The sequence below is a fragment of the Cheilinus undulatus genome, linkage group 7 (assembly GCF_018320785.1).
Source record: "Cheilinus undulatus linkage group 7, ASM1832078v1, whole genome shotgun sequence".
NCBI lineage: Eukaryota > Metazoa > Chordata > Actinopteri > Labriformes > Labridae > Cheilinus > Cheilinus undulatus.
In genome coordinates this window covers 20,862,209-20,876,922 of record NC_054871.1, presented here as the reverse complement: position 1 = coordinate 20,876,922, position 14,714 = coordinate 20,862,209, and the positions used below count along the sequence as shown (strand labels likewise).

Genomic DNA, 14,714 nt, shown 5'->3' with positions numbered 1-14,714 from the left:
CTGCCCTGATCTACAGCCTGACTCCCCCCCCCTTAGCCCCTTCCTCTTCCCCACTTTGCTTTGTCGTAAGCTGTCGGCTGTGCGTCGCTATGGGCTGTTGGGATGAGGTCCGTGGAAAATGTTCTGGGGGTAGGGCTGGTGTAGAGGTGTAGATGTTGGTTCAGAGCTGCACAATAGTAGCAGTAGTGGCTGCTTTAGCCCTGAGTTAGGACTACTGCATAAAAAAAGGATAAAATGTGTATGTCTAAAAATCATTATAAACACATGAAGGACAAGAAAATCGTTGATTTGTGATTAATGTTTTTATGACATCTCCTTCCATGTGCATCCTAATGACAATAGACTGCAGTGGCCCCTTTCTGTTGAGGAGGGGGTGATGACACGGGAAGGGAGAGCAGTTAACTGTCAGACAGTCTGACCCATGGGAGTTGACCTCCTACAGGACACATGCAGGTCCTTGAGTGACATCTTTGATATGGGAGCAATGGCAGGGTTAAACATGAAGGGCAGTTAGCTGATGGTTGTGCATGATCAAAGGTTGGGTAATGCTACCTTTATGTCACAGAAGTCCCTGTGGAACTGGCGTTGTGATGGTTGGCTGACCACTGCAATTACATCAAACCAAATATTCTTATAATATACCTTCTTTTTTTTTATCTGTAATGCCTTGGTTGACTGCGGTTTCCCAGAAAAGACTATGAGTTTTGTAGACAAAATGTAGTTTTTGTCACTCAAACAGTGGGCTAGTGGCTGGTTGGTTGGGTGGGATTTAGTCACACACAACCCAGATTGTGCACATGCAAAAGTTTGTCTGGACAAGTTTGCATGCATTTTCAATACATGTGAGTAATAGCAGTGTCATAAATGGTTTCTGAGAAGCTCTTAAACAAAAGAATGTTTCAGGGTTTGTTCTTTCTATCTTTTTTAATTTACTTGCCCTGTAACAGGGGGAGTACCAACTGAGACCAAGGTCCTACTGCGTTAATGAATGAGAATGAGACTAATCTAATGTTAAATATGAACCTCTCCTGTTACTTTTAACATATATGCAGTTGATGCTGTTGAAGTTATTCTGCACTCTATAAATTTGGGATCATTACGCAGCTACAACAACCCTCCTCATGCAGATCAGCTGTTGCAGTCTAACCACTCAAAGTTGAGAGACACATTGCAAATCATAAATTGTGTTGTGCATGACATGTATGGCTAAATGATACTAATATAAGATTAGGCACTTGTATAGATGGACTGTAGGTAGAAGAACAAAAGCACTGTGTGTGTGAAGACAACAGCGGTGCGCGCAGGAACAGTAGCATTTGAATAAACGCTAAATAAATAAGGTAAGTAAAAAAAAAAAAAAGTCATTTTAACACATAAGATGAAATTTGGAGCAGGAAAAGCCACAAGAAACATGAAAAAAAAGAATTACCACCCTAAATTACAGAGATGCAATTTCACATGGACTAGGATTACCTGTGGACCTTTGTTTGTGCTGAAATACAGTAGGTATTTTTACCTGGAATTTCAACTCAGCAAATGACAGACATGGTTGGTTCACACAGGACTAAAAATACAGATATCCTATGTGATTATTACAAATTTCCAGAGGTCCAATATTAATCTTGTGTGAATCGGGCTAAAGTGCTCAACCAAGCTGTTCCCATGAAATACTATCAATGCTAACAGTAAGTGGTTGTTTATACTGTAATAAAGAATATTGTGGCAGCAACAGTGGTCATTATAAAAATCTCAAGTAAGATTGCTCTACACTTTAGACAGAATGTCTTCCCAGGATTGAGGACCTAATGTGATAAAAATTTTAATAAATAGTTGGCCGACTCATAATTCTTGTGCTGAATACAAAGGGATCCAGCTATAACCGTTTAGCTGGCTAACTCCAAGCATCCCTATTACATACAGGCTAACAATGACACCTAACAAACAAATCAAATACAGAGCCATGTCTCTTTCAATGTTTTCAAATTTTAGAACATCTGCAATCTCTTCCTTTAGTAGTTCAGACTGTAGCTCTTTAAAAAAATCCATGACACATGAAAGAATTTGGATAAAAGAAGAGCCATCAAGACTAAACAAACCGCAGCACCTCTTAAATCACCAACATCCCAGCAAGCATTACACCTAACATCATTTCACCTGAAACATGCACAACAGAAGGTTCCCAGACCGCAGGGAGATCAGCCCCATTTACATACAAGCCAACCCCGTTCAGCCGTACCTTAAGCAAATCCTGAGCATGTGAGGGTCTCTCTGGGTGAAGGAATAAATAAATAAGTGGATAAATAGATGAATAACCCAGAAGAATGGGAGCCTATGCAGCTTGGTCATCCATCATATATCCTATTACCACGCACTCAGCGGCACCTGCAGTATGTATAATGCAGTCAACCTCAGTAAGCAGATACAAATTCAACACTTTTCCTCCTCAATTTGTTATATCTGACAATGCCACAGCTTGTGCCTTGTTGTTTCTTTGAATTATGAATAGATTCCCTTCACCAGACTTTTGCCTGTGCGAGATAGTGTGGCGTTGTTATGCAGAACAGCTGCAGAAAACAAATCTGAGATGCTTTGCAGCGGCTCAGCGAATATGCATAAACAGTTGCGCTTAAAGCCACTTAAGAACAACCAAATGGGCTCAATATTTCATGTTGGGTTTGTTTCATTTGATATGATGAATTTGAAATGCCAGAACGTAGTGCAAGTGAAGAAAAGGCAGCCGTTTAAAGAGTTTAAAATGATCTAAGAATATTTCCAAGATTTTTCATACAGCAAAGAGAAATGGCAGACGAATGCTTAAAGTGACAATTTAAATCTTAATCCATGTCACATTTTCACTAGTTTAGACATCACACTTAGAACCACAAATATGACAAAAATCACTCTCAATTCTCCAAAAGAGTCAGGGAAATGGAAGGACTGCATGTCAGAGGAAGAGAGGGAATAAAGGAAGGAGAAAAAAACAGATTCAAGAGGCAGAGAATGAGAGAAAACGAGTGGGAGAGAAAAAGGAATGTAAATACATGGCAAACCGACAGCACATTTTGACCATTCCCTGTTTGTTTGGGTATTTACACTACGAAGCTACAATCAAGTCCTCAAAAGCTTTAGCCACATGACAGGAGCCTATTTCATGGCCCCATATTCTCTAAACAGTCGAGCAAACCAACCAAATCTCAATCCACACTAAAACAGACACAACCCCAAAGTCATATCCACTTATTTGTCAATCACCTCAAAATTCAAAAAGGATGCAGGAAAATTGTATCAAATTTTATTTTTGCAGAGTGAGGGAGGTTTTTTTGGGACTTGGCTGAACTTTGAAGCCCTGTTTGGTTTGAGCAGATGTAGAATTAGCACACATCACTTTGCATCAGAGAGACACTAAACATGAAGTGCTTCTCAGAGGCCAAATACTGCTCTGTCACACGAGCACAGAACCTGTGATTCTGCTGAGGTAATTATCAATGTGATGTCGATTACCACAGAAGCCATTTTCACTGTCAGACAGTGGTGTTCAAAAAGTTATCGAATAAATCAAACTGCACTCATAATATTATCCTTTTTAACTGACTGTAAATGTTTTGACATTGCACATACCTACCCAAAAAAGTGGACTTGCTAATAGAGATTTAACAGCGAGCATCCAGGTGAAATTACTGGATGCGTGTCGTCATTACACATGGGAATATTTCCTTTTGAGCGGGAGATCCTGTTGCATGTCAATGAACTGGGCTAAACATGCATGACAAGGGATGGTGTGTGGATAGTTAACGGGGAGTGAACCCCATGTTGGTGTCAGCATTGTATCTGGCTGTAATCTGCAGAAGATGAATGCAATAGACCGCCACACTACTTTATCTGCAAGGCCCCTAATTGCAAGGGTTTGGAGAAACACATGTTAGCAGAAGAGGAAAGGGAAGGAGTGTCAGATGTCAGCAATGTGCAGGCATATGGTTCCTACAAGTTGGGTTACATAAACGGGTAATGACACCAGAAATAAGGTTTGCTGCAATACATTTGGGAGATCTTCATGATGTTGCACACAACTGTTTCCTCTCTAATTATATCTAAAATACAGGACAGATGGTCTCAACTTATCAGTCTATCATATCCTTTACTGAAATTGAAGGTGCTTGAATTTAAATCAAACCTTAAAAAATTGCATTACTTAAATTGGGAAACAATAATATTTGAAACATTGGAAACGTTTCTTCACATTGTACCATAAAATCCTCCTGCAAATTAGACATGAAGCATCCAAACACGCCCATTGAGAAATTAAAAAAAAAATACTGCCTAGTCCAAAACAGTTTGAAAAGAGACCTCAAATGAAAACTCTGTGACCTTTTGAATCCAAAACATGAAGCATAAAAGAAAGACAACTAAGTGGCTGTTTGTGCTTGTTGCGAAAGGAGCTTTAATAAAGCAAGACGATGACACGAAGTAACACTGGTGACCCAGGATATTATTCTTGCTTAAAAGGACTGGCAACCTTCAGCTCAGCCATTGTGTGGGGCCATCTCATCAGGAATTAAACACTCATGCACACACAAAAACACCCACACAACCCTTCCCCTTTCAATCCAAACCCACCCACACTTCACCCCTTGTCCTCTTTATCCCATCATTATGCACTTGTCCTTCTCTTGTGCTCACAGCAAATATGTGCTTTACTTTGTTCACATTTTCACTATGTTCTCTCAACATAACCCACCGCCTGCCTCGGATATTTGTGCCAACCAACTTGAACAAAGAGAAGGAAAAGGCATAAAGGTATCAAAAGCAGAATACTCCAAGCCCTACCAAGAACAGGATGACCTTGTAAATGCAATCTACCATTATCACTGAAGAGATGTTGTGGTCATTGGTAGTAAACACAGGCCCCATCTGTTTGTAGGCTATGCTGTTTGTGCTTTTATAGTAAGAAATACCATATCATATTTAGCCCTGACAGCCATACCAATGTCTAGTCCTGAAAAATTATTTTCCATTCCTTCCACTCTTAATGTTGAAATCTTATTTGATCAAAAAGTCACATAAAGCAAAACCCTTGGTATGTTATGGTGTTCAGATAATGTGGGAAAAGTTATTCATTGATTTAATGTGTGCACAGAGAAACCGCCAACTTCTAAATCACTTATTATGGCATCACAGATTTGAATAAATACTTAATCAAAGCAAATGTTCAGTCGCCTTTCCTGTATGCTTGGGTCACAGTTTGGTTATTTCATGATGATTAACTCTAGTGTATTTAGAGCTACCACATATACAGCAGCATTAGTGTACAGTGTATGAACAAACCATTCCTAGCACTCACTCACCTGAGTCTGGAGCTGACTAAAGTGGTCTGAATAACATCATCTTATAGCCAATTATTTCTATAAAGAGTGTCTAATGAACCGTAAAGACAGGTTTAACAACAGCCAGCTGACTGAGCAAATGAAACAGACAGTAATAGTGTTGGGACACATGCAAATCATCTGCACAGGATACACTGTAAATCATACTGTGCACAGGAGGTACAAGGCAAAATAACTCACAGTACATTATTTATAAAAATCCTTATTGTTCATGTCATAAAATACAGCTATCATAAAGAAGGACCAGGTCAATCTCAAGTGTTAACAGCTAAAATTAAAAAACAAGACCAATCTGTTAAGACCATGATCTACTAGAAGGAATTATCACCATCCATGGGCCGACCTACACAATTTATCAGACACAGTTTTCTTGTGTGTTTTTCACTTGAAAGTTAGTTTTCACAAATGTAAGGTGAATGACATATAAACCGAGAAAACAAAGTTGGTTGCACAAAGCCCAGGCTTAAAATACAGAACACAGCAAAACAGCAGATCACCTTTTCCTTCTTTCTATCCATGCTTTTAAAGTTGTGCCTCCAATCTTTTCCACTACCAAGTGACTCTTTACTCTGCTGAGTGCAGCATGGGTCACAGCTAGATTGAAGCCAGGGTGTCTGGTTTGTGTTGAGGTTTAACAGGAGATTTCTGATGTCTGATTTTACTCAATAAGCCAGCCATGGCTCTGTTTCAGAAAGCCTTGCAGTAATGCCTTGCAGATATGCATGAGAGGAAACAGTGGGAGTATAGTGCATATCTTAAACTTGATTCACCTTCATGATCATTTTAAGGCTGGAGTGTTTCTTATATTTTGACCACCCACTTTCATCATTTTCATCAACAAACGCCAACTAAGCATTAAAAAGCCTTCAAAATGAAAAAACACAATCAAAGGCACCACAAACTAACCAGGTTTAATTCAAACCTCTGTGAACCATTGAACCAGAGGAAAATATTGTAGCATTAATGAAAATAAAAGTTGTTGCTAGGTGTTTGTGTCTAACTGCATTTAACTGTGTATGCTTAAAAACCTGTAACTGAGTGCACATACAAAGTTCATGTCCATTATACTGTATGTGCAAGAGTAAAGTAAAATACAAGTTATAATCAAATTGTTGCACAAACATGACAAAGGTGGGCATACCATAACATATGTTGTGTGATTGGGCTGTTAAAACACACACATATTTCACCTGGATTACGAATAAGTGCAAAGGAGTATTTAGTTTTTACTATCTTAATGGGAAAATTCTCATTGTCAGTCTTGTGTCTGTTAAAATTATAACTTCATATCAGACACTTTTTCTGTACCAACATTGTGTGCAAGCTGGAACTTCAAACAACAACAACCTTTTGAATGGGCTCATATTTTTGCTGCCATTGCATCAATAAATGTATAGAAAGCAGAATAAGTGTTCAGCTCAGCTTTATTTGTCAATAAATTATACAAAGTATTGTAAAGTATTTCCATATCCCATGTACCATGACCAGTAACTTATTGTGAATTTTTTGCCATTATTCAGCCCTCGTGGAAAAGATACATTTTTAATCAGTATTCCTTCATCTAAAAGCTGACTGCATCCTGCGGTGTGACCAAATTTCTATAACAAGATGTTGAGACATGCACTAGCACTATTGCAAATGCAATTGCCATCGTCACACTTCAGATGTGACCTGGTGCTTTTGAAAACTTTCCCCCCTAAAATTATTACAAAAAGCTGCTTCTCTGTGCAAAATATTCTGGGATACACAGTGAAGCTGACCAGCCAGGGAGAGCCACTTTATGACAGCTCTGTCCCCCTATTATTAATACATCATAATCCAGGATTTATTCAAAGAAACAGAGTGCAAAAAAACTCCTAAGTTAAATATGATAAGTGACAAGTGGAGGTAGGAAGCATTGGCTGTGCGTCTGTACTTTACAACCATCACCGTAGGCTGAGATCTGAACTACTGTACTGGAAGCTTAGGAAAACAAAAAGAGCTACACAGCTTTTCATTTTGAGCAGACATTAATCAAACACCAAAGTACCGCAAATCAGTATCATTACTAGAGTTTTATATGATGGCAAGTAAACACGGATTGTATTTGGAGCCTTAAACCAGTTTAAGATGTTTGGTATTGTTGTAAAAACTCACCTCTGGTCTTGTCCTCCTCCTTCCCTGTGTTATTGTTGGTGCTGCTAGAGTCAGTTGGGGTGGTCTCCTCCTCCTGACTTGGGCTGGTTCCCAGGGGGAAACTGACAGGCCGAGAGCTGGTAACTGAGCTGGATGGTCTGGAGCTGGCACAGTTCTGTAGGAAGGAAGAAGGCTGTGTGAGCTACAGGTGGTGACTGTAGGATTCATTTTCTTCTAAGACGAACACAGCCACTTATCACATTTCTGCTGAAGGAGAATTAAGAGATCAAGTTCCTCTAAACTTGCTAAACTGATTGTTGGTGATGCACTTAAGTGCATGCATAATTCATTTTCATCATGGATTGATAGATTCATTGTGACTTCCTCTTCCACTTTATGTTAAAATGTATCATTAACATGTTTCATCGTGACATAACAAATCTTATTTGTGTTTGCGCTAAGGTTGAGGAACAAAAAAGTACTTTGGTCCCTCTTCGATACCATGATTTATTTTTACAACTTTAAAAAACAGATTGGTGATCAGATATTTCAACCCAGGGCTGCAAAAGAGAAGATCAACTGATAACAAACCTGTTGCTGTGCAGCTGCAGCATCACACAACTGGGTTCAAAGGTTCAAACAAAAAGACGAATGAAACACTAATCAAGAAGAAGCAGGCTAATAAGACATACCAAGATCAACCCCGAGAGTAATGTTAGTGGAGGAAGAAAACGGGAGAATTCTGTGGCAATATTTTGCGTACGAGGCAGGTGCAGAGGGAAACACAACAGATTTGCAGAGGCCGTTGTACCAAAGGTGCCTCAAAAAAGTTTTAAGAAGGGAGAGGACACTAAAAACCTGGTTAAAGATCTGATGGCCCAACACTCAGAACCCTTCACATGAAAGCAGTAAGTCGTGTTGATTAGAATTACTATGTTTGTAGTAAATGTCACTCATTAACCTGTGGACTAACAATGTTTTATTTTTTCTTAATTATCTTGACATATCTTCTGGGAACAAGCTATGACAACATTAGTGGTTATTTTGCATTAGGGAACCATTGTGAAAGCTAGCTCGTTAGCTTTCACAATGGTTAATAATAGTACCAACACTGGTAAAGTTAGTAACGATGCACACTGTGGCAGTTGTGGAGCTGCTGTGTAAACGAAGCCTGGTTCAGCGGGAACAATCTAAGACCTAGGGGATGGATGGGCAAGGGGGCTGTACTGTCCACTATTTCTTTGTTTTTTGTTTTCAAGCAAACTCACTCACTACCACTGGATTAAATTAAGGAGTGCAGCACGTTTGTGCTTTAAGACAGATTTAAAAATTTCAGTTGCCATGCTGTTCACTGCTATTTTATTGTTTAGAGCGTTTGTTTCTGATGAGTCCATCCTGTCTATTCTATGAATTAATTCAACATTTATTACTCTAAAAAGCATTGCATGTGCTCTTATATACTGTTTCTCAATGAACAACACAGGAGAAAAAATATCTATTATTACAATCATAATTAATCATTATCATAGTTAATTTGAAACAAGAAAGGACAAAAATTATCTTTCTTCTAGGACTTCTTTTGCTGTGGCATTGAAACAGGTATTTAATATTCAATTTTTTAACTGGTACTGATCAAAGTTCAAAATTTTGTGACAACCTTAGTTTGCACTTAACAAAATCTACCAACAGACACTTACATACACCACTGTTTTCACAGACAAGAGAGAATATACAGTTTATCTGATATCTACTCCTCATTAAGAATCAATAAAGGTCATGACCAGTTTAGGACTACTCTATCTAACTTGAAACAATTCCTGTAACAAACCTGAGCAGCTGCTTCATCATTTCATTCAGAGACCTACTTACCCCACATGCACATAAATCTCCCAGCCAGACCAAAATAAACAACAATCAGAGAAAGCCTATTTGTTTGCACAGTTCTCAAACAGACTGCTGGGGCTTAAACAGGCACCAGCACCTCTTAAACTTCTTACTGTGCTTCTAACAGCCAGGAAAGCTTCACATGGCACACACTTGGTTCTGCTATTTTTGTTGCTAGTATGTTTTGTTTATGTCAAGCTTCAGTGCATTTGGCTAACACACAGAGAAGTGTATGAAGAAAATGCATGCTGTGTTGCATGACACCGTCCTGTAAATCACTCACCATGAGTCCTATAAACGGAAATACAGAAGTATTTTCAGTATTTGACTAAACAAAAACTAAACGCATGCCACTATTTCATGGCTATGCCTGTGGTATTAGATACGATACATTTTTAGATTTAACCATCCACTTGAGTCAAATTTAAATCCGATTATTTTCATCTTTTGCCCCAAAACTGGTTCTAGTCAATCCTATCTCCCTATATGTTGTCAAAACTTGAATTAAGATCAAAAAATCTAATCTGCCTTCAATTTATATCTATATTTCAGTGGTGTCAGGGGCATGGAGTATTGAGGGGGGGCTGTTTTTTATTTGGGTCCTGCAAGTGACAGCTTTATTTCACAAAGCAATCTGGCTGTGTGTGTACAAGAGGGAGGTCAGGGTGGGTCGGGAGGTACTTGGTATCAAACAGGCAGGCTACACTGGTTAAAGTGTGTGTGCGTGAGCATACTAAACCCCACCCCCAGGGCTGAAAAGGCTGTGTGCAACACATACCCATGCAAAGGGCAACTGCAAGGAAGAAGGCTAAAAAGGTCGACAGAGGAGTGGAATATGAAAGGGAAGAGTGTGTGATTAGATTTGGTGGAATTTATACGAGAGGTTTTCAAGGATAGAGGTGTGTCATGTCACTGTACCTATAGAAACATATCATTAATATATGATTAAACTGTTTGTTTGATACTTTAATCTTAGGTTTTCTACAAAGCTAATATCATATGTGTGCTTACAGAGTGCAATTTTGCATGTGCGGTGAATAATGCTGAGCAATCTAATTAACCTACCCTTTTTTAATGTAAAATATGTGTCAAAATATCAGTTCAATACTTTTTTTGGCAGAAGTGATATGTGCTAACCTGACAAGCCAGATGGACCTGGAAAACTTTCAATACTAAGCATTTGGGAAAGGGCAGAGGATTTGAAAAACACCTGGAGTGTAACTGGATGAACGTTCTGTCGCATCTTTACGGGCCAATCAGAGCAACAAAACACGTGACATAGCTGCGGCTGAGGTGCACGTGCGCAGCTACCAAGGAATAACGCGAACCATGGTGACTATAGACATGTCAGTACATGACTTTTGTCGTTTTTGAAAAGAAATCAACTCACTGCTGTTCTTGGTTCTTCTTTTATCGAAGAAATGTCGTCAAGTTCTGATAAAACTGGCTCTTTAGCAGCATCTATGCTAAGCCATAATTGCACCGGCCTCCTGTTGCTGCTTGCTTACGTCACGACTCCGGCGTGCCTGAAAGTACTGCCCCTCATCGCTGATTGGTCCTGTCACTTTCTAACCGGGCCCAAATGGCTCAGATGGTAGCAAGATGGATTCACCATTGAGAAACAAGGAAATGGGCGAATCCATCTGCTAGGTTAGATATGCGCTACACATCGTGCAAAAGTATTAAATCTTTATGCATAGGTAGCAAAAAATTATACTTTCTCATTTTTATGCTTCTCTAAACCAAAATGAGAACGGCATTAAAATTTTTAATACAATAATTGATATCAACCTTGCAAAATGAGTCCAAATAATTACAGTTAGATATTTTTTTAAATGTCTCAGCTCGAACAGTAAATGCTGGTTTCTGCTTTTGAGGCTGGTCCTTTGACTTTCCCAAAAAAATCTTTTCAACCTCCAATAATCCTGAACATGCTTGCATTTCTGAAATATAAGTACCTGTACAATGTCTTTAACTTAGCAGGACTCAGTACTTGCAGCTTGTGATGTTGTTTATCAAAGAATAAAAGTTTCAAAGATATAACTCAAAATCTCACTGTAGTGCTTGAATCACAGTTGCAAGAGGATTATCTCATTGGGTTAACCCTTCAATGGTTGCAAATAACACAACACATAAACCCCTCTATCTCCGACAAGCGCCATTCATCTTCAAATGACCCCATATGCAGTAACACAGCCAAAGCCTCTTTATCCCTCAGCCAGCGAGGCACGCTACCCAATCCTATGTTTTACAACATGGGGATATATAGGGGCATGTGCGGTCATCTAGAGCCAAATGTCTCCTATCTAGCCAAAGGACAGGTAGATACAGTATTTCAAGCAGGATTTATGGCACAAAATAGCATTAGCTAAAAACCGTCAGGCAGCAGTGATGGCTAAAAAACGCATTCTGGTAGCGGAACCCGGCAAGATTGGAAAATTGCCACCAACAGAGGGGAGAGGAAGCAGTAAAAATGACGGTAGATGGGGGGCCTCACTGATAACATGAGCTGACAATATATCAGACTGCACCTGGTGGCAGGGGGCCCCCCTTTAGCCCCAAGTGGCCAACACACAGACACATTAAATTTTTATATTTATTTATTTCATTTCTTCCCATCCTCAGTGTGTCCATCTCTGAGGTGGGGGGTCAAAAGGAAATAGGAGTAGACTGATATTTTAAAAATCAATCTGCTGTCGGGAATGGTTTCATTCCTTCCTCAATGACTTGAAGCAGGCGCATGATGTTGAGGAATATGTTTGGGTCAGGGTGCAGCAGGAGGGGCAGGACAAAGAGTTACAGGGCAAAGTGGCGTTGAGTCGACAGTATGTGATCAGCCATAAGGGACAAGATGCACTCTGCATCTGCGTTTGGAAGTGTAAGCGAGGGGGCAAATGCAATGGGACTAGGTGTTTGTCAATGTGCTAGAGTCTGTAATTGTCTGTATGTGAGAGGCTTTGAGCTGGTTCGTGTGTGTTGGAGACTATTAAGTACTTTAAAAGTGCTTTGTGGAGACTATCTCACACACACACGAACACTTGCACGCATGCAGCATCCCACCACCTCGGCCAAACAGCAGCGTCCAACAAGGTATAAATACTGGCCTGACACTTTAATGTCAGGGGACTGCTTGTCCTGGATTAGAAACTTGTAACCCACCGCAGAGCTTGACATTGCTGGGATGAAGGTGCTGCAATGGGCAGAGCGAGGGTGGGAGGGGGGCTATTATGGAAGGTCTATGTTTGATGTATAAGGACATCTAACATGGACTGTCAACCAGTGGGAGGCTAGCAGATGTACAGTGTTGCTTTGTGGCCAGTTTTTCATCTCTGAATTTTTTTCTTTTTAAAGTAAAACCTGTGAGGAAAATTGAGTCTGTCGCACTGGTGTGTTTCAGAGACACACTTACTCACAGAGAAGAGAATTACATACTGAAAAATTAAGCGCTTTTCTCCTCTCCTTGATCCTGTTGACCGTGCTCCGAACCTGAAATAAACAGAAAGAGAATGGGAGAAAAAGCAATAAATGTACTTTATCTGACACAGAGCTTAAAACCAATAAATTCATGAAATGAATAAATAAAAATATAATAGCAAACTCTTGTAAGCACAGAAGTCTAAAATGGACAAAGGAGAAAAGATAAAGGAACAGAAAAAATTCTGAGCAGCAGTTTGCAGGCACTGGAAGCAGTAGGGGAGGTGTACATGCGAGAAAGTGTTCTTGTATGTCCCAGTGGCTAATGGGACTTGAAAGTGACACATAGAGCTGGCAAACTAAGGAGACGACTTCAAGCTATCATCTGTCAGCATACAGCGCTGGGACCAACAAATGGAGCTATTGGAGGAGAAGGGACCGCCCTAGCAGAACAGATTACATTTTTACACTCCGGATGAAGCAGTGTACTGCATGCCGTCATTTACCACACACAAAACCAGACAAGAGTTTTATAGATTTTAGAGGTATGCAGTTAACACAACCTTTAAATGTACAGTTATTTACGGAAACTTGAAACAGACCTCTATACACATCTTTAGGTTTCTCTTAAATATATCTTACCATGTAAAACAAAGACATTTTAATTCTACACAAACTCTACAGTGTGCATTGGACTGTTTCTTTGAAAAACAGTTGCAGTTTACTTTTTTTAATCGAACTATTTTTGTTTTAACTTGTGCAATACTCCTCACATAAAATTAAATGAACCCTTGTGTTATTTAAATGCTTATAAATAATTCCTTAAAGAATAATTTAGAGAATAAGTGTGCTGTAGAATAAAATTTTCTGTAACACCGTGAAAATAAACGCCAAGACTCAGCTAAGACAATATATCTTATTTTAGGATAACTTAAATCATTTATTTATACATTTATTTTTTTGTCAATTTTCTTCTTTTCAGTGAGCAGCTTTAGGTTTTAATTTAAAACATTTTGTGTTATTTTGAGAAGATTTCATATAAATATTGTGAATATTATATCTGACAGACAATTATCAGACAATTAAATCTCTCCATGCTAAACTGGTTGAAGCACAAGAATTCACCAAGAAAATTTAATGATATTGCAGCATGAAAAACACTTCAACTGATCATGTGACTGATAATTTGGAGCAATAAAAAGAAGATGGATATTTGTTATTCAAATCAAAGCATTTAATATTTTTTCTGCCTTGTACTTTTGAGGTAGGTTTGAGGAGGAATGTAAAACATTTAATTTACAAAGATTAATATTATTATTGTTTGTAATTCTCCCTTGGTAGTCTGTGTTGCAATCTTTTTGTGTGTCCTGATTGTTTTTTTAATGTTTGATTTAATTATCTATTAATTTGGTTGTTGATGTTTGTTTTAGAATTTATAACATTATTGCTTTGTTTTGCTTTTTCTTACTTTTCCTAATTTTTTACTGTCTCTCATGATCGTCTCATAAATCATTAATCTTTTCTGTTGATTTTCACCAATAAAGGAAAAAAATACAGTAATACTGGCTTCATAATGATCCCTTATTTAATCAGGACTATGGTTTATAAATCAAGTGACTTGCTAAATAAAAAGCAAAAACTTACTCTACTGTTACAACTGCCATTGAAAAAATTGCAGTAATTTGATATTTTAGCATCTTAATTTTAATCTGTTACAGGTCATTTTATTAACTATTAAAAATAGCAAGATAAAAATCTGTTGAAATAAAATCTTAGGAATAAAAAGAGTCACTCAGTTTGGGAGTAGTGTAGTTGAGTAGCCTCTGCGTCTGTATTTACATGTACGTGTGTGTATATGTGTATGTGAGTTTGTGAGCGCCCATGCTTTTGTCCGTACATATTGTCAGCCCTCTTTGTAAA

The 14,714-nt window shown here is 38.6% G+C and overlaps 1 protein-coding gene across 1 annotated transcript in view; it reads right to left on the bottom strand.

Annotated features, from left to right (window-relative positions):
- The window catches only part of LOC121512676 (adhesion G-protein coupled receptor D2), a 114,529-nt gene that overhangs the window by 45,975 nt on the left and 53,840 nt on the right, over nucleotides 1-14,714 (bottom strand). The window contains exons 22-23 of the mRNA XM_041792068.1: nucleotides 12,813-12,866; nucleotides 7,518-7,671 (exon numbers count right to left, since the gene is read on the bottom strand). Coding sequence (XP_041648002.1) covers nucleotides 7,518-7,671; nucleotides 12,813-12,866 — 208 coding nt within the window. The remainder of the gene's footprint in view (nucleotides 1-7,517; nucleotides 7,672-12,812; nucleotides 12,867-14,714) is intronic.